Below are 19969 nucleotides of genomic sequence, written 5' to 3'. Positions count from 1 at the left end.
GACTTTTTGATATACAAACATATTCAGACATATGGATCTAGTTTTTTGTTGTTTATAATAATAGAACAATTCTGTAGTACTTGTTTGATTTCTGATTTTCAAGAAAACTGTATATCTTGAGCACCTTTTCAGGTCAATACAGACATATCATTTTAAATATCTGGATCTGGATGGTATTCTACTGAATGGATGTGCCTTAGTTTATTTGCCAATCCCCTACTGATGGATATTTAGGTTTTTTCCAACTTTTCACATCATTAGAAGCAATCTCTTTCCTTCTATACTCATTTTTGAACACAACAATATTTATTTCCTTAGAATACATTTTCGTTAGTGGAATTACCGGGTCACTGACAAACCACCTAGGTTCTATCACACATACTTATATTGTGTTCTAAGGGGAGCTGTGGAAGAGGATAGCACCGAAGCCAGGGACCGGAAGTCTTCCCTTTGAAGGCCTTGGACTATTACTACATTACAGCTCTACCCTGGCCTTTCCCATTCTTTTTTTTTTTTTTTTTTTTTTTTTGCTTGGCACACAGTTAGCGTGTGCGGTCGGAACTGGCGGGTTCGAGACTTGTCCCAGACATCCACCCCCAGCCTGGACCCCTAGCTGGGGCCTCCACGGCCCTCCCAGCCCCTAGGAATCCATCCCCAGTTCCCCTCCCCCACCGCGGGAGGGCGTGTTAGGGAGACGCTTAGGCAGGCAACGATTGCACCATCCACGGTTTGAAAAGGAAGTGGAGGAAGCGCAGGCAGGAAAATCGTGCATCCCAAAGGCCGAGCCCCCAGCAGCCAGGCCCGTACGCCTGCAGCGCTCCTTCAACCACTACTCTCAGGGCTCCTTCAACCACTACTCCCAGGGCTCCGATCCCTTGCCTTCCTTCCCCTTCCCAGCCCAACTCTTTGCTGGCTACTGGCCCTTTTAGAAGCTGTCACGGTGGCGCTGTTGGCCCCGCCCGGCGGGGAGGGCCAAGAAGGAGGGGAGGGGTTGCTGGTGGCTGAAGCTGGGGGTGGGGGTGTGTGTGGGGGGGTGGTCTGGGTCTATTTTTAGCTCCGGGTCGAGTCACGTGACGGCAGTGACGTCTCGAATGTTGTTGTTGGTGGCGGCGGCGAGCGGAGCCGGAGGAGCCGCCGCAAAGATGGAGGAGCCGTCGAGGAGGTGCTGCCGCTGCTGCCGCCGCCGCTGCTGCCGCCGCCGCCCGCGAAGCCGGAGCTCGAGCCGCAGGGGGTGAGCGCGCCCCACCAGCCCCGATCCCATCTCCCCCGGGCTCCCCGGACTCGACGCGGCGCCCCCTCCTCCCGCCGTCGCTGCCCGCGGGCTCCCCGAGCGCGCGTCGCGCTCCGCGCCCCCCTTCGTCCCTCCCGGCGCCCGAGTGCCAGTAGGCGCCCCCCGGGAGCATCGCCAGCCGGTAGCCGGGCCTCTGGGTTACTGCGCGCGCCCCTCCGCGCCCCTCCCCGCCCCTCCCAGGCAGGGGCGCCTTCCCTGCAGGTAAGGGAGGGGCCCGTCTTCCCGCTACCTACACCCCCAGATGGCCGGGAGACCGGCCGGGGATGTCTGATTTGCCCTCTCCCGGGAGGCGCGTGGTGCGTTGCAGGGCGTTTTGAGCCCTGCACCCGGATTCTGTGCAAAGCCCTCTTCGCTGGACACCCTTTCTTGGTACTCTGAGGTGAGGGGCGCTGCCCACCCCACAGCGCTTCTAGCCATACCTCAGAACGCATCCTTGATTTTGTGTCCTTGACATCCGTGCTTGAGGAGGGGGCCTGCGGGCCCACCTTACTTCTCTCTCCCATTATTCCCACCCCCTCCCCCGTGAGGCGTTACTGCGTTTGTTCCCACCCTCTTCTCCCGTCTGACACCCTGGAGCCAGAGAGAGAGAGCTAGGAGGTGAAAGCTGCCCCCCTTCTTGTCTGGGGTGGAGGCCCCCCATTTTTCATCCTGGGTCTGTATCTCACCGAGAGAGGGACACTGCCTGTGCCTTTTAACTTGGGCAGGCTGCTTCCCCACCCCACCCTTCTCTGGGCCCCTGGGGAAGATGAGAATTGGCTGGGTGATAAGTAATTAATCTGGGAGTCTGGTTGTGGGGAGAGAAGAGGGGAACGTGGGAGCACCCCATTTGGGGGAGGAGGTGACCACCTGATGTCCCCCGTTGGCCTTCTGAGATGAGGTGTGTCCCTAAAGAGGAATGGTAGCAGCTGCAGTTGCTCTTGGGGGTGCTCAAGAGACCCACCACTCCGACAGTGACCACTGTGCTCTGGGGCCTGGAATGAGCTTTGGCGACTGGGGGTGATGATGCTGGTGACTGGGTTCAGGGTCCAACTGGGAGGGAAGGATGGAGCAGACCATAGGAACAAAAGGAGGCAAGGGGGTGGGAGATCAGGAGTCTTAGCCAGAAGGACCCATGACCAGACTGCTTTGCAGGACTGGAGCCTGGAGCTGGGTCCTGCCCTGGGCCTCCTCAGGTTCAGAGGATGTAGGCAGGGAGGGTCCTCAGTTCGAGTTCCAGGCAACAGGGGCCCTGAGCCTATGCTGGCTGTTTAGACGCCGGGCTGGGCTGGGCTGGGGATGGTGGGTGAGCCATGTTGGGGGCTGCCTGCTTCTTCATTTCAGTCTTCCTTCCTTCCTCTTCCTCTTAAACACAAAGCTTGGGGAGCCCTTGGGTTGCCTCCCGCCCCTTCTCTTGAATCCTCTCTTTGCTCTCTCTCCCCTTGGACTTGGATCTGGGCTATGTCCAGACAAGGCAGGGTGGGCGTCTCTGAGTTAGAGGGGTGGGCCCCTAGCGTCCCCATTCTATGCCGGGCATGTATGCCTGCCAGGGGCCAGAGAGACAGATACCAGGTGCAGTTTACTTGGGGGCAAAGGATGGAGGACATGCTAGCTCTGTGCCAGCCTTCCCGTCCCCATATATCCTCCCCTGTGGCTGGATGGAGTAATCTGGGGGAGGGGGGAGGGCAGCACTATCACATGCCCCACCCACTCTAAGTAGCAGCAGAGACAAAGGTTTGCATTCCCTTCCCTTGGGGTGGCATCTTAGCTGTGTGTTTAGAAATGGGGGCTGGGGCTGGGGGGTGGCGGTGTGGGGCGGGGAGTTTGTGTTTCTGCAGGGGGGAGGGGGCATCAGCTATAGGAGCTGGGGGGAGCGCAGTTGGTACCGAAGTACCAGCTGCTCTTTAATAATTAATTCTTCCTACTCACATCCCTTTGAGGAGGGATGTCTGGAACACGGCATCAGGCTCAGCCAGCCTGCTGGAGGACGCACTCCTGTTGGTGGGGGGTGGGGGAGAGACGGCGAGGGGGTGCGGTTCTTGGCATTTTTGGAGCACTGTTGCTTGCTCATGAATGAAAACCTGATGCAGCCCGTGAGGGGGCCTATTGTAGCCGACTTTGGCTAATTAAACTTTCTCTGCCTTTCTTCTCCCCCACCCCACCTCACCCCAGCCTCGGCCCCAGCCGTTTCTTGGATGGGGACTCTGTCTGGTAGTGCTGGTGAGGGGGTACCCTTCTGCGTGAGGTTTTAGGGCAAACAGACCCGGTCTTCTGCCCTTTGCCTCCGTCTTGCCCCTCCCTCCCCTCTCACCCCCCCCCCCCAACCCTTTTTCTTTTTCTAGAAATAGCAGCCTCCTCCATCTGGCTTGTGCAGATGCCTGGAGCTGCGTCTGAGCAGACAAACAGAAATGGGCCGATTGCAAAAATGAATTTGTCAGCCTGGTGCCTTTTTTCCTCCCCTGTTGCCCTCCCCCCTCCCTTAGTTTGGGCCCTGGACATCCAAGTCAGCCATCCCTCCTGGCTCTGATCATCTGCAGGCTTCTGGTGGGCCAGCTTGGGGGAAGGCACACGGCGATGGAAGCTTTTGGAGGCTGGGGAAAGTGATCAGCCGTGGCCACGGTCAGGAGGGGTCAAGATGAGAGTTCCTTTGTGCCTTGGGATGGGATGTCTGGGCTTGTAGCTTTCTGATGACGTCTTTGGGGCACATCTCATATTGTGAGCAATCTCAGGCTCACAGGATTTGGTTCAGACAGCTCACCTGGCTGCCTTGACCTGGGGACAGGTCCCCAGCCTCAGTGCTCAGGACTTGGGCCTGCCTCTAGCAGGGCCAGAGCTGGTGTGTTGGCAGAGCGGCTGCCTGGTGGTGCTGGAGTTCAGGTTCCTTGAGGGACAAGATACCTGCAGGGCAGCATTGTGAACTTCGGGCCTTTGAGGCATTGCCTCCTCCTCATGTCCCTCACTTGGCTGCTCTTCTCCTGCCACCCTCTGCCAGAGTTTTTATTGCTCGTGAATGGAATGCGGGATATTCCCCTAGGGTTTTTGCCTTTCCTCCCCCGGCTTAGCCATGAGCTTGTAGGGTGAGATGCAGCTGGTTTCCTGCCGTCCTGGCTGGAGGTGGGAAGTGGGTTTGGATCCTGGGGTGGGACAGAGGTCTGACTGGAAGAGAGAGTTCTCAGGGGATGGGGACAGGGCCCTGGGGTCTGCCTACTTGTGATGTCACGGAAGCCAGGTAGCTCACTGGTTTGGCATCGAAGTGCCAGGAGCCACACAGCTCTTGGTCCCTGACTGCCCACCGAGACCTTCCTATAACAATGGTCAGCAGTGAGTTTCTCTGGCTGAGGAGGCACCCAACAGCTCAGGTTTTTGTTTTTCTTTTTTCCAGCAGTTCGGGTTTTAACCATAAAGCTGCCCTTTCCCCTTGCATGGCCCTCCTTAGTCAAAAATCTACACCTGTCCTGCCTGTCCTGATTAGACCGTGAATGCTGCTTTGTTTCCCAGGGAGGCTTGATGGGGGTGTTGGCAGACACTCTCCACAGGTGGATGGGGGTCTGGGGTCCTGCTACATCCTGCAGGGTGGGCAGGAGTGCAGCCTAACAGAGTCCTGAGCCCCTTGGGAGTTCTAGGAGCCCCTCCCTTCCTCTTCTCCCCAGGGGGTGAGGAAGATGGGGGCTCAGGGCAGATCTTAACGTCGTTTGTGTACCATGGAGGCTCTGCCCCTCCTGAGTGCCCTGTTGTGGAGGGCAGATGGGCTGGGGCACTCGGGCTGCTGGGAATCGTGGGAATTTCTGAACCTGTGTTCCCCAGCGCATGGGAAGGGGTGTGAGCAGGACTGGGTGCCAGCCCCGGGGTGGGCATGGGCTGAGCTGTCTGCCCACGCGGGCCCTGCCAGGGCACCAACAACCCCACCTGCCGCCTTCCTGAGCTTGGCCCCAGTCCTGCGCAGCCTCTTTTGTCCTTGCCCCACACCTGTACCTGCTGGGAGCAATTCAGCCCCTTCTCTCTGCCTCCTCCCACCTCCCCGTCTGAGTGCACCCTTCTCCAGCTACAGAGTCCAAACCTGGGGGCAGCAGGTCTAGGAGGACTTGAGGTCTTCCCACTCTGTGCACGGCATACGTGTGTGCATGTCTGTGTGTACGTTCTTGTGTCCCTGCCGTGGCTGACTCCTGCGCCCCTCGGCTCCAAATGGACCCCACGCCTGGCGATGCTTGATGAGAATGCAGGGCTTCCCGAGAATTTATCCTGCCAGGAGGTGGGCTGTCCTGGGGTGGAGCTGATTGTCTCTTCCTAGTTTGGGGGGCAGAGTTAGGGTTTAAATCTCGGCCTCATCAATCGCTTCCAGCTACCTCGATTTCACTGGGTGTTGGAGGGCCTGCCTTCATCTGGAAGAAAACGAATGAGATCATGTCTAGGGTGGATCGTGGACTGTTTAGGGATGGGCCCGGGTGGGTGCGTGTGTAGTGTCTGAGGCTTGAGGACTCGCTGTGGGGCTGGAGCGAGGTGGGGAGCTGGAGAGGTGGGGACAGGTTGGCAAACTCATGGTCCTGTAATACGGGGACATCCTCTCTTGCTATATTGGCCTCAGCAGGAGTACTGCTGGGCCTTTTGGTGCCTTTGTACAAACTGGAAAACGGTGTCCCTTATTCTGGGTGGATTTAGCCTGTGTAGCTTGGCAGGCAGAGCAAAGGCTGGATTTCAGACCTCGTTGCACAGGGCACAACCTATACAACACACACAAGGCCCTGGGCTTGGGCCTTGGACCCCCAGTCCAGAGGGCACCGGATGTGGGATGAATGTCTTTGTCTTTCGAAATTCTTGGAAACAGCATGGTTAATGGGTAGAGGAAAAGCAATCGTTGCCCTCTTTTCTCTGACCTGTTGTTTTGTTGAATGGGGGAGACCAAGACAGAAGTACATCACGTTTCCAGAGTTGGGTGGCACAAGGATCAGGGAGTACGGAGAAGATGAGAGTCCCACCTCAGGCTACTGGGGCTGGGATACCAGTCTCTCCCTTAAGTTCTGCGAGGGGCTCCAGATCAGCCCTGCGTCTCCCCACTGCCCTGGACAGAGTTCAGAAGCACTTTCCCTGCACTTTCTCCTTTGGTGAGCACCATCTCCCACGTCAGGCACCCTTGGGAGTCTGTGAGGTCTCCCCACCTGGCAGCGGACATTGTCACCTAAAAAAGAATTTTGTTGTGGCTACTGTAGCCATTTCCCTTCCCTTGAGGGCTGACGTCCTCACCAGTAAGAAAGAGAAGAAACCAGGGTCTGGTCCAGTTCTGTGCCCCTGGGCAGGTGGCCCTCCCTCTCTTCCCTAGGTGTAACTGACAAGCTCCAAGGTCTCCTTCGACTCTCAGATTCCAGAGTTGGGGACCTCTAACCCTGCTCCATCTCTCCCCAGGGATGCCGTTCTGAGTGCCTGACTGCCTCGCCCCGAAGGATGGCCTCGGATGGGCGTTAGAGGCACAGCGGCCCCGGGCTCCTGTCCCGTCCGTCTGTCTGTTATCGTCTGTCTCTCTTGACATCACCGCAGCTCCACCCCCTCCCGTCCCAGCCCCCAACGCCAGCTTCCTGCGGGCCCAGAGCCGGCATGAACTCTCCCACCGAGTCGGGTAAGAGCTGGGAGGCTGGAGAAGGCACCTGGGGTGGCTTTGGATGTAATGGGCTGTATGGGTATCCAGCCCAGGCAAGCTGACCTTCAGGGTCTGAGCTGTAAGGGAACAAGGGGTCAGGAGTGGAGAAGCATCGTGAGAAGAGAACAGAGGCAAACCCAAAGTGATTGACCATGGGGTAGACCTGAAACTGACGGGTTGACAGTCCAGCCTGGCCCTGGGAGGGCATGGGTTCAACTCTGTCCCCAGGCCTGCCCTCTCAACTCAGGGACCTTCAATTCCGTGCCACCCTGCCCTGTTCACCAAGACAGGCAGGGCTGAGGGGGATGTGTGCCCCTGAACCTCTGCAGCCGGTCCGGGGATGATGTTGGACGAAGTTCCCTATGATAGCTGAATGTCCAGCTTCCTTTTTGTGGTGGTGTCCTCTCTTCCTGGTGGAGTGTTTCTCTGTGTTCCATACTTTATTCTTAGTGGAGCTTTGCAGGGCCTTCAGCCTCAGCCTATGTTGGGATATGTGGTATTGGGGTGGGCATGCAGTGACATGTTGGCGGAGGAGACTTGGATCTCTCCTTTGAGTCCAGGTAGACATGCCCTGGACATGGAAGGGTCCTAATTTGGGGTCTCTGAGGTTTCTTATTCCCCTCTGCTCGTGGGAGCCTGCCTAGTGCTTCCAGAAATAATCTATGGGTGGGACTCCAGGCAGCTTTGTGTACCGGTGGGTCTGGGTTTGTGCCCATGAGGATGTGTCCAAATGGCCTGAGCTGGACCCTCAGGAGTTTCACAGGGGGGTCTTGGGTCAGTGTGGTCAGAGTAATAACTGCCTTACCTCCTTGGCAGTCTCCTTCTGCACAGACTTAAAGGATCAGAGTCCATCTTGCTCAACTTTAGCCCCCCCCGCAGGCCATCCGGTCACTTAACATCTTTTTCTGTAGGGATGGGAGCTATTTCTCCTTCTTTAGAGATAGGGAAACTAGGGCCTAGAGACCAAAACCCACCTGCAGGATGGTACTGAAGCAGCACCAGGGAGGAATCCAGGCCCCTTCCCCTCTCATTCCCTGTCCTTGTCACTGTGCTAAATCTCATGCTTCCTGTTGTGAGGATCCCCTGCTGGCGACCTGTGGCCCTGACCACAGCCCCAGGGCTTCCAGCAGATTCGATTCAGGGAAGCCGAAGCTGGCGGGATTGCTTGGATTTGTGACATTTGTTTTGGTCAAGGCTGTGCCCCCTCCCCTTTCCAGCATGACACACCCCGGGCACAGACAGAGTAGAGTGCCAGCTGGAGAAGGCTGGACTTGCCAGGTCAGCTTTGCCGATGGGCCCCCTCCTGCAGGGTCTGTGGCTCCCCCTCAGGTCCTCCCGCCTCTGCCTGCCTTCATTTCCCCTGCAGGGGCTGTGCCAGGTGTTAGACGTGGAGAGGTCTGTGTGACTCTGGTGCTGGAGGGGGGCTGCCCTGACTTCCTGCTTCCTCCTCTGAGGCTGGGCTGGCGAAGGGAAGGAGAGGCCTGGTGGGTTCTCATCGGCCCCTCGGCCATCTCAGCTGGACACTGCCCCTTGCAGGGTCAGTTGTGCCCGGCAGGGGTGCCAACCACTCCCTTCCTCTGAGCTACTATGCTGACCTGTCCAGGAGCCACTTCCAGTCACACCGGGCCTGGGGTCTAACCCTTGGCCAAGGGAACAGGAGCCTCGCAGAGACATCCGTTGGTGGCTTGGGGAGGACGTTTTCCAGCTTCGGGAGTTTATTCCCTTACAGTGAAAGGCTGAGATAATCAGCCTCAGATAGATCAGGTCAGTGGGTTGCCTTTCCACATGCAGGTGGTCCGAGTCCCCCTTGTAGCCACTGGTGCCAGGGCTGGCAGGGGCTGGAGGTATCCATCTGCCCTGAGCCGGGCCAGGAGGGGCCTCCAGAGTGGGGCCTATGGAGTTGGCCGTGCCTCCTGGCTGGCTTTCCCGCTCCCCCCAGCAGGGGGAGATGCCGTCTTCTCGTGTTCAGGAAGGAGGGCGAAAGAGAGGGGGCCAGAGATTGGGAAGCTGCTTTTAGGACTGTGGCCAGACCTCAGAGCTGGGATCGTCGTCGTTGTTCAGGGCAGCGCCCTGAGGCCTTTCCCACCGAGTTTTCCCGGGGCTCCAGGCCTGGCTCTCCCGCTTGTGGAGTTCCAGCTGCTCTGGCCCAGGGAGAGGGCCAGCCTCCACACAGCCTCCCCCTTCGAGGGGCCCAGCATCTGCCATTCCCAGAGCTCAGGGTGGCATCTGGGCTGGGGTTGTGGGTGTCCGGCGCCTGGCAGAAGCCTGGAAACCACGTGCTTGGACTCCACGGAAGTCAAATGAAACCATGAATTGTAGCTGGGTGTCCACATCCCGGGTAGACACCTCACAGGGCGCCCCAGGAAGAGCATGAGGCTGTGGGGCTGGGGATAGAGGTGGGGATGAGAATGGTTAGTACCCGGGGCCTGGGTGCCCTGGCCCCTGAGCACCTCCCACCCCCTCCCGAGACTCACTTCTCTTTCCTTAGGGCGCAGAACGGCAGGCCTGGGTGAGGGGCAGTTTCCCTCCATTTCTCTCAGTGCAGGAGCTTTCCTGTTTGGAAAAGAAAAATAGAAGATGGTCCATCCCGGCCTTCATAGCAAACAAGTTAGTAAGAGAGCACATTCCGGGTGAGGGGTGGCAGGTAGAGACTTCGAGAGATTTACTTCTGGGGCTCACCCGTCCTCCCCGGGGAGTGGGAGCTGATCCACTTACCTCTGGGCTGGGCCGAATGCCAGCATTTGACCTGTTTTGCCTCTCTTGCAGTCTTGGGAGTACAGGCAGAGGCCATTGATGGGGCTGCCCGCTTCCCTGAGGAGGCCACTGCCTGGGGTCTGGCTTCTCTTCAGGCAAAAGGGGACTTGAGGAGTGAGGCTTTATTTTCATTTCTGCTTCCCTTAGTGGGACTGAAGGACTGACAGAATGTGCCCCTGGCCAGCCTGGAAGAGCTGCCCTGGGGCCTGGGCCCACTCTGGTCACTGCCCTGTCCTCCATGCTATTGCCCAGAGGAGAGGGCAAGGGTGAGGCGCGAGCCAGTCTGTGTGGCGACAGGGCCCCAGGAGAGAAGGTGGCCAGGTTCCTTAGCCCCGGCTTGGGAGGGAGAGAAGCTTCATGACAACACCTGCCTGCCCAGCACCTCCCAGCTCGCTGCACACTTTCTCTCCTTCCCTTTCCTGGCTGCCCCCTCCTTTCTGGGTGACCAGAGAAACTGGGGCATAGGCGTGGGGTGGAGCCAGGAACCTCGGTGTCCCGCCTCCCAGCCTTGGGCTCCGCCTCTGAGCCCCCGGGGAAGGCGGAGAAAGTGGGTCAGAGTCGGCGTGGGGCGGGGGTCTGGGAAGTGGACTCTGGTGTCCCTTCTCCACTTAGATGCCCCCCTGGCACACCTCTGCACTCACTATAGATCAGGATCTGCCCCGCTCTCCCCTCCCCTGTCCCATCATTCCAAAGGGATTGAAGGCTTAGCATGGGACGTCCGGAGGAGGCAGGCTCAACCCTGAGGGGATGTGCAAGATGCCAAAGTAGGTGTTCACATTTTTCCCAGACTTGGTCTCAAATGAGAGGGTTCAGCCAGCACCTAGCATGGGACCTGGCGCATGTCAGCTCCTGGGCGATGCTGACGGGCTCCAGCATGACTGGGCTCTAAGGGCAGGAGAGAACCGGAGGGCAGGCAGGCCCGATATCTCCAGGACCCCAGGGCAGCGGGCACCCCACACTCCATCTGGGGTGCTCCCCGGCCAGCCCTTGGCTTTTTTACTGTGCACAAAGCAGACTTCGCTTTTTTTCTTTTCAGTCGGGCCCCCACTCCAGCCTTTTGAGCCCAGGAAATGGGAGCCTTCAAGAGCTCAAGGGGCCCCATTAGGTTCTCCTCCTCCAGATTTAGAGGGTTAGGAGGCCTGAGCCCAGCCTCCAGGGGAGGGAGCAAGGTGAGCAAGGTCATTGCGGCACCAAGGAGGGGTTGGTGCCTGCTTCTAATGAGGCTCCTGTAACCCACGCTTTGTGGGTGCTCTCTAAGGTTTGTGGGATGACACATGGGAGAGCTAGATGCGTGGGGATGGAGAAGAGACACGAACCACAAGGACAGGGGCTATAAAGCAAGAAGGATTGAGGTTAGACATTAGGAAGACTTGGTTGCATGACTTGAATCTCCGAAGGAAAAAAAAGACACTTGTCCCCGTCCCAGGCCTCCTCTCTTATTCCCCTGGAGGATTCTGGGAACTACATTGAGGATTGTCTGGCTGTGTCTGACACTTCACTTCCCACTTCAAGCTGTTACTGGAATTCATAGTAGTGCTGGGAACTGCCCCGAGTCCCCGGCTCTGGCCACCTCTGGGTGCCCAGTCTCCTGGGTGCTCCCAGCTTTCCTAAACAGGGAGTCGTGTTTCCTAAGGTTTCTGACTGCTCCACGTTCTGGGGCCCCTGCTTTTGAGTCACCGTAACTGATGATTTCCTCTCTTCCAGAACAGGGCTGCCCTACCATACTCTCCTGCGCCTGGGGCAGGCAGGGAGAGCCAGGACAGGGCTAGCCAGCCCTTCTGGTTGCTTTCAGCGTGGGTGGGTGGAGTCCTGGCTGGGAGGGGCTGCTGCCCCCAGCTTTCTGGGTTCCCTTGAGTCTGCTGCCCTGTCACCTGTTAAGGAGACCTTGACCTTCCCTTCCCTTGCTCTTGAGAGAGCCTGGTTGGCTAGGATGAGGTTGGGGCAAGGGGTGCTGAGCAAAGTCCCCAGACCTACCCTGAAATGTCCACCAACTCCAGACCCCTGTGGGGAGCACCGCTCCATCACCAGTTTTCTGGAGTCTGCCCTGGCTGAGAAGCTGAGGCTCCAGAGCTTTGTTTCGTTCCTGTTGACCTCCAACTCCCCCAGTATACATCTTGCCAGCCAGTCTAGGGCCTGGGAAAGCCCACCTCTACCACTTACCCATCCATGTGATCCCCCCACCTGAGGGCAGGAGGCCCCTTTGCCGTCCCCAGCTGGCAGGAGCCACAGCTACTGTGTCCTTGGTTGGCCAGCTCCTCCTGGCCTCCCGACAGGAGGGTGAGGTCATCCAGTCCAGGGAGAGGACAGGTGTCCCTGGCTCCATGCCTAGAGTTGGGGGCAAAGGGGGCCAGGAGGGGGCTCCAAAATAGCAACTGTGACATCAGGAAGGGGGAGGGGGACACAGACCCAGGAATAACCAGGCTATTAAAAGGCTCCAGTGAGGTCAGGGGGCCAAGTGGGATCTCTGTATCAGTGGGAGGCACAACCTCTGGAGGAAGGTTGGGCCAGCAGTGGGCTGGGTAGGCGGGTGTCACCAGTCTTCAGGGCGCTCTAGCCTTAGGTCCCAGCAGGGCCGCAGGAGCCGGGGCTGCTCTGCCAGGCCTGGGGCTGGTGGCTGGTGGGGAAGGGCTGGATGCTGGCAGCCCCTTGACTCTTCTTGGAGGGGCTCCAACCTCAAGTCTCTTCCTACCTGGGTACTGGGGGTCATTATACCTGTTAATGGAAACCCTGGGGCAGCTTCGTGTGCTCCCTGTGCAGGAGGCAGTGGGCTGTGGTGGTTAGAGCTCAGACTTGAACTTCAGACATCCCAGACCTACCACTGAAACAGCTGTATGACCTAGGGTGAGCGACTTCATCTCTCTGTGCCTCAGTTTCCCCGTCTGCACCTCTCTTCTGAGGTCATCGTGTAGAATAAATGAGGTGACGTATGTGCTGCTCTTAGCATTACACCTGGCACATTGCCACAGGAAGAGCTACCTGTGCTCTGAGAACGGGCAGGTGCTCCCAGGTGCCCTTCCCTGGGTGGGGTGAGGCCTGTCCAGGAAGTCTCCCTGCCCCCTGGAAGGAAGCTGAGCAGCCTCTGGAGGTGACACCCTTAATGGGTAGGAGGGAGCTGCCATTTAGCTGCTGCTCAGGGGTCTCCCTGCTGGTCAAGGGGGTGGGGGAACCACCTCCCAGCTCGGAAAGAGGGCAGAAATTAAATCAACTCCCATCCGTCGGCTGTTAGAGGGACTCCAGGGAAGATGCAAGTTTAGGCCAGGTGGCCCTGTCTGCCACCCTCTCCCGGACCCTTCCAGTTCCTTTACTTGCTCTGGACGGCGAGAGGGCGGATAGAGGGTGAAATCTGGCTTTTTGGTCTCTAGCCCCTCGCCTGCCAAGAGCAGCGCCAGAGCTGCTCCCAGATGCGTGGGTATTCTAGCGCGTGCCCTTCCCCAGCGCAGGCTCTGGCCACCCGGCTCTGTGGCGTTGGCCCTGAATGCAGGCCCTCCCCTCTCCCCATCCCCCTGCCTGGCGCTTCCTCCTGGGGTGGAACGCGCCTCCCCCTCCCCCACTTGGGGCCTCCGCCAGGCCCGGGCTCCTGGCAGCCGGCCGGCGGCTCCCTGAGCATGCTCCACCTATTTATAGACAGGGCCCTCCCCCAACTGCTATTTCAGTCTCCTGCCAGCTGCCGGCGGCTCATTCGGGAAGGAGGAGCAGGGAGCCGGGCCCAGAGCTGTCACCCAGGGCTGGGAGGGAACGCAGAGAGCCCGCCTGCCTGCTCAGCTCTCCTTCCTGTCCCCTGAGTGCTCAGCCATACCCGCTCCTGGGAGCTCTGGAAGGGCCAGTGGTTGGATGCCCCTCTAGCAGGGAGCTGGGCCTGTGGCTCCGGGGCTCCTGGCTCCTCCTGCCGCCTGGAGTGCCCAGGCCGGATGAGGCACCTCCCCACAGCGCGGGTCCCAGCAGCAGTGGCCTGAGGGAGCCCCTGAGCAGCGAGGGCCCCGCCCAGCCACCTTCCCTTTGGCCGACTCCCGCCTCAGGCGGCCCCCTGCCGGGCATGCTGCTGGTGCCCAAGGCTCAGGGGCTTGTGGAGATGCTGCAGACCATCTATGAGACAGAATCCTGTTTCTCAGCAGATGGGATGCCAGGCCGGGAACCATCCTTGGAAATCCTGCCTCGGACCCCTCTACATGGCCTCCCTGTGGCAGGTAAGTGCCTCGGTGTCCCCGCCTGCCCTCTGCCACTGGGCAGCCTTGTCTCTGGGGCTGAGCGTCTGGCTCCAAGTCTCGCCCAGGTGGGGTCCTGCTTAGATCTTTCTGGAGGTCTTTGTTGAGGATATGTGCAGTCAGGGGAGGTGTGCTTACTGGGATGAGCTTCCCTCCTCTCCCTGGGCCAAAACCTGCCCCCCCACCATGCCCTCCAGCTGCACTCTGCTGCATCTCTTCGAGTCCCTTTGGCCTCCGGCAGGGTCTACATCAGCTGCTGGGGGCTGTGGATTACTAGAGGATCCTGGCCTAGTTGGCACCATGGTCAGAGGGGAGGAAGTGGGTCAGTGACCTGCCTCCAGGCTGTCTGCTCCCCAGGTCTGGACAAGACAGGAACCCATAGCCCGAGTGTCCCTAAGAATAAAGGCTACCCCCACTCCTCTGGCTGGGTTCTTAGGGCCAGAGGGTCCAGTGCAGTGATTTCTGCGAGTCCCCAGTCAGGAGTGCCCTGGGAATCAGACACCTGGGGAGGAGGCTTGATGCAGTTGTGGTGGAGGTAGGCAGAGGCTGGCAGCTGGGATGTTGGGGGTCTTGGCTGCCTTGGCTTCTGGCTCCCCCATATCTCTCCTCCCCCCAAGCTTTGGTTTATTCTCAACACATGAGGATGAAGGAATGTTACTCAGGCTCATAGGGCTTGAGGACTCCCTAGCCCTCCCACCTTCTCAGCAGGGACGTTTTTGGCTCTTGGCTGGGGGTGGCGTCCCCCAGAGCCGGGCCACTCCTTCCCTCCCTCCCAGGAACCTGTTGGCAGCATCAGGCCTTCCTGGCACAGCCTCCCCACCAGGCCGGCACCACAAGATGCTTCCTCTAGGGAGGGGCCTGCTGGACCCATGCCCGCTTGGCACTTGGGTGTGGGTGTCTGTGTGTGTATGTATGGGGAATCTTTGCCTCTGGATATGTGGGTGTGGGTCCCAGGCTTTGAACTGGAAGGTGGGAACCATGTGCCTGTGCAAGTGCCAGTGATTTGGCTCTAAGCTGTCCAGGGATAAGGTTGCAGCTGGACTGGGATGTGTGAGAGGATGGAGGTTTGGGGAACATTTGGAAAAGCCTTCAAACCAAGCCTACCGTCTGCCTGAGCAGGGAAGCCCATGTAGTCTCCTAAGGTCACAGCATAACCCTGGGGACCAGCCCTGAGAGTGTCCGTGCAGGCCCCTGGGATGGGGGGTGGAACCTTGGGGCCAGCCGTGCAGAGTCTCTGCACAGTCCCCTGGGAGGGGTGTAAACGCAGAGGGTCGTTCTAGCCCTGGTCTGGTGGAGCCCACAGCTCTAGCTAAAGACCTGCCTGCTCACTCCTACCCTGAAGCCTCTGGGAGTCAAGGTGGTCCCTTGCCAAGCAAAGGGCTGACTGTGCAGAGCATCTGCCTGGGAGGTGGTCCTACCCCATTTGGCAGATGCCATATCAGTCCACCCATCCTGTCCCCCCTGCCCCTTGCCTCCCAGAAGCAGTTGGCGGTTGGCCTGAAGTTTCCTCCTCAGCATGTTCTCTCATCCTCTTTCAAGTTGGGCCCCAGAGTCCTTGCAGGCTGGAACCCCGCTGATCCCATCCCTTCCCTAAGGCTCCCCGTCCCCGCATAGACCCCCCAGCCAGTCCCTCCCCCACCCCGCCCCGACACATGCACACTGCCTAGCCTTCTGAGCGGTGGCGTGGTCCATGCTGGCAGGAGGGAGGCGTGAGTCACCTCAGCGGCTCGGGGAGAGGGCTAAGAATGTTCCCCCTGCGCAGCTCTGATGCTGTGTCTGTGACGCGGCTGGGGACAGATATAGGCCTGGAGCTCGGCTGCCTTGTTTTTTTTTTTTGGACTCTGGAATGTAAATAGATGTTTCAAATAGAAACGCTTTAACCTTTGGGTTAAAAAAAAATCCACCCCGGATAAACACGGCCATGAGGGCCAGGCAGCCTGGTGTTCCCCCCCCAACCCTCCCCCGCCGCCTCCTCTCTCCATCTCTTGATCAGTCTCCAGACAGGATGCAAAAGCCTGTGGCTAAAAAAGCAGGTGTCCAGGGACGCTTCTTGGGCAGTGTGTGTTGCCAGGCCTCCCCAGCCCGAGGGTTTGAGGAAAAGGGGCTTTCCAGGGTGGGTGTCTGCCCTGAACTCTCTGCCCACTCCAGCAGTAAGTCTTTGGAGCCCTATTTTAGGGGCATCCTTGGCTCTCTGGACTGTCCTGTGCGCACTTAGCACAGTGCCTGGCACATGGATGAATGAATGTTGCTTGAGGGGACTGGCATCCAGGGCTGACAGCAGGATTCCTGGGCTCTGTTCTAGGGCTTGGCCCTCGAGGTGAATAGACAGATATGGTAAGTTGCCCTGATGGGTGAGCCAGAGTCTTGGCAGGCGAGCCCACGAAGGGTGTGGGGTGCTCTCCTCTGTTCCTGCTTGAGGACGGGGACAAAACACAGCTTCTGCTAGTGCCGTCAGGTCTTCCTTGATGGATGGGGTCTCTGCCTGGCTCCTTCTGCAACAGCCCAGCACACAGGGGACACCCCTCTCATACAGGCTTGGTCCCGGCTCAGGGAGCCCAGGCGCTTGAACTCTGGTGAGGGATTCCCAAGGATGCAGTGCCGGGGGATCCCCTGCCTCCCTTCTGTTGGGCCTTGGATTTCCCTCTGGCCTGGACTGGGCAGCGTGCTGCTGCTTGGGCAACGTGTAGGATGTTAAAAGCAGGCATGGAGGAGGAGTCTTCTTTCCCCAGTGAGGGAGGGTGTGAATCCCGCTTATGCCAGGAAGGGATGCTATGGTTGTTGGGAAGTGCCATGGGGTCTGAGTTTGGTATTGGGATTTCCCCTGGATATTCTTATTCACGTTCTTCATACCATTCCAAGCTTGGCTAGGTAGGTGGGTGCGTAGGCATAGGGGTGTGGGTAGGTCGGAAGTGCGAGACTGGGGTGGGAGGGGAATTAATATTATAATCTACTAAATGATGGGTATTAGGGTGCTTTCCTTACCTTATCTCCCTTGGAAAGGTATTAATAGCTATGTTTTACAGTTGAGAAGGATCTGAGAAGTTAAGGAACTTGCGCAAGGTCACAGAGTAAATGACGGCTGGGCTTCAGACTCAGGTCTTTGTGTAGGGCCACGTCTAACCCATACAAGAGCTTCCCTGTACAAAGTTTTTTAAAGGCGGCCCTTCTTCCAGGTGGCTATATCCTCAAGCCAGAGTGCATGGCTTAGCACTGGGAGCATGGGCTAGACTTCAGCCCCCAACTTGCCCCTTCAGTTGGGTGCCCTTGTGCAGTACACAACCTGTACAACCTTATGTGGTGGGTCTGTCTTTGTTGCTTCCAAAGTTTTTTCTCCTCGACAAGAGAGACCATTCTGGTCTTGGGGGGCTCCTGAGGTTTCTGGGAGGAGACTGTTTTCTACAAATACTGGGGGCCGCTGAATCAGCTATTTCCCTCCCTGTAGGGATTTCGGCCCAAGCGGGGAGAAGGGGGCTCAGGAACAAAGTTGAACACCCTGTCCCATTCAGACAGCCTCCCCTGCCCCCATCCCCTCCTACCCCACCCCCTCTTCTTGTTTTTGAGACCCTCAGCTGTCCCTTCCCTGCTGCACAGCTGCCAGACAGGAAATCAGATTAACCGTGTCCACGCACACAGCTGTAACAGCTGTCAGGTTGGCAGCAGAAATGCCGCCAGCGGGGGGACACTGTGAGAAGGTAGTTCTCAAACTTTCAGTTGCTGCAGAATTACCGAGGGGAGCTATTAAAATGCGGATTCCCAAGCCTTACCCCCCACCCCAAGGTTCGGATTCCGTAGGGCAGCCCAGGAACCAGCATTTTTAACACATCTCAGATGATTTTGATGTGAGTAGGCTCAGACCATGCTTGGAGTATGGGCAGGGATCCTGTGGACAGGGGTCATGGGGCCTAGCAGCCTGCCAGTGGATGTCACCAGTCTCCCTAGAAGGCCTCGATGGGCTTTGGGACTCTTGGGAAAAGGCCAGCTACAGAGGGAGGGAGGCTGTTGCCTCAGTCAGATTCAAATCCAGCTCCCAGCAGCCTGGCCCTCTGGAGACGGAGGATGTCTTAAGACACTGGGGAGCAGGTGTCTGAATCCCAGTGGGGCAGGGGATTGTGACAAGTGGCCAGGGGGACAGGGCACTCTGCTGGACGCTCCGGGCTGGGCTGCGCTCGGGGAGTAGTGCAGGCAGAGCTCCTGCCCTGGAGCCCCTGCTGTCCACCCCAGGTGTGGAGCGAGCAGTCCCAGCAACATCTGCAGACTTTGAATGGTTAGTGTGCCTTTTAATTGCCTCTAGCTTAGTGCCCAAGTGTTTCCTGGAAATGGCTGGGCTGGGAGAAGTGAGTCTACTTATCCTCCAGAGAGCTGCTCAAGACCAGTGACTAACTCTGTTTTTGCCGGTGAGAGATGCTTTGTGCCTTCCACCAGGGCTCTGCATCCCTTAAGCTTAAGGTCCTTGAGAGGCACAGTCTACCTCAAGGTTTCTGGCGGTCCCGTTCACTTGGCCCCCTTTCCCCCTGCACTCCCGGCTCTGGGGTTCTGGGGCCAACCAGGTCTCCCATCTAGATCCCTGGATCCTTCATACGGAGTTTGGCGCCCTGCTCTCATTAAGTTCAGGGATAGCCTTCAAGATTTCTCCTGGGTTTTGGTGGGAGGCAAGAGAGAACCAGAAGACCCAGGGTTAAGCCCCGGCTCCTCCGCCTCCTTTCCAGGTGACTTTGGATGAATTTCTTCCATCTCTGGCTTTACTTTCTTCCTCTGTCAACTGGGGGAGTTGAGTGGCTGATCCGGCTGGCACTTCCTTCAGTGACATTCTAAGTCTTTGACATCAGTTTCACGTTGCTTCTGCCTAAGAGGGGCTTCGGGTCGCCCGAGTCCTGGCCCCAGGTGGATGTAGAATGGTACTGGGGAGAGGGGTGTTGCCTGCAGCAAGCACAGCAAAGTTAGATACCTGGAAAGGCTTTCTGACTGCCGGGAGCTGGGGCCCAAGAGCAGGGACCAAAGCTTGTGTTCACCTGTGTTAAGTAATGCTTTTAAGGGACTGAGGGATCCCACCGCTGTGGGCTGAGCCTCAGAGGACAGGGTGGCCCTTCTTGGAGCTAACAAGGCAGGGGAGGCTGGAGAGACAGGCTAGAAGCGCTGCCGTTGGGAGGAGGCTCTTCCCAGGGATGCCTCCTCCCGCGCTGGGATCCAGCTGCCGGCCGCTCCAGCTTGTGTTGTGTGGGGCCCACCGGCAGGGCTTTGATTGGGACAGGTTCACAGAATGACCTTGGGACGGTCTGAAATGAGAGCGCTAAGAGAGCTTAGGCTTCACCAGACCGCCAGAGGGGTCCAGGACACACAAAAATGTCAGGAGCCGTTAATAGCCTCTATTAGCACCTCCTGAGATTCTCCCAGGCTCTGCGCCAAGCTCCACTGCACGTGTTATCTCTCCGGAGCCCTAGCAGCTCTGGGAGGTGGGTGCTATTCTTCCTCCCATTTCATAGGTGCCCGCACGCAGCACGAGGAGGGGCTTGGTGTCTTGCCCTAGGAAGTGGCAGAGGCTGACTTGAACCCTGGTGTTCTCTTATTCCAGAGCCCTCGCTCTTAACCATTATGTGATGTGTGTTGGCTTGCACTGCATGGGGAGTTGGGAAAATTGCTAGGTGAGCGTCATCCCCAGCTCGCACATGTGGAAATACTGTCTGCATTGTGGTAGAACCTGTCGAGCCTAAATTGGCCTCCCTAGTCACGTAAGAGCACAGAAATAGATCATGGGAAACCATCCTTGGTGGGGAGGGGTCATCGGCGTCATGGGGAGGAGTGTGAAATGCTGTTCCCTGCCTCCTTCCAAAATCCCTCAAGGCCAGCAAGGGGACAAGAGCCTTTTCCCATTCTCCAGAGGGACAGGACGAGGTCATCTGACATTTAAGGAAGCTGCTGACACCCCAGACTGCTGAGGGAGCTCCCGAGGGCCTGGGTGCTGGTGGAAGGCACTGCCCTCTAGGGTGGGCTGCCAGCCTGTTGCTCTCCAGAGGGGCCAGTTCTCTGAGCACCTGGGATGCCCCGCATTGGAGTTAGCACTGCATAGGTTAGTGTTCAGACGGAGCCCGCCTGAGCTGGGAGCCAGGACACCTGGGTTTG

General features: G+C 58.2%; 1 protein-coding gene across 5 annotated transcripts in view; it reads left to right on the top strand.

The window, feature by feature from the left end:
- Window positions 1-1060: 1060 nt before the first annotated feature.
- HDAC5 (histone deacetylase 5) overlaps window positions 1061-19969 on the top strand; it is a 35226-nt gene continuing 16317 nt past the window's right edge. For 2 of the 5 annotated variants that reach the window (XM_082605474.1, XM_082605471.1), the window contains exons 1-3: window positions 1061-1231; window positions 6665-6875; window positions 13760-13834. In XM_082605474.1, the coding sequence (XP_082461600.1) occupies window positions 6854-6875; window positions 13760-13834 (97 nt within the window). In that variant the 5' untranslated portion in view covers window positions 1061-1231; window positions 6665-6853. Of the gene's footprint in view, window positions 1232-6664; window positions 6876-13326; window positions 13835-19969 lie in introns of those variants that run through there. The other 3 variants (XM_082605473.1, XM_082605470.1, XM_082605472.1) reach the window with 2 other exon arrangements.

Source organism: Mesoplodon mirus (assembly GCF_964341445.2).
Source record: "Mesoplodon mirus genome assembly, chromosome: 18".
NCBI classification, from domain to species: Eukaryota; Metazoa; Chordata; class Mammalia; order Artiodactyla; family Ziphiidae; genus Mesoplodon; species Mesoplodon mirus.
Note: the sequence above shows the minus strand (reverse complement) of the source record. Positions and strands in the feature narration are given on the sequence as shown.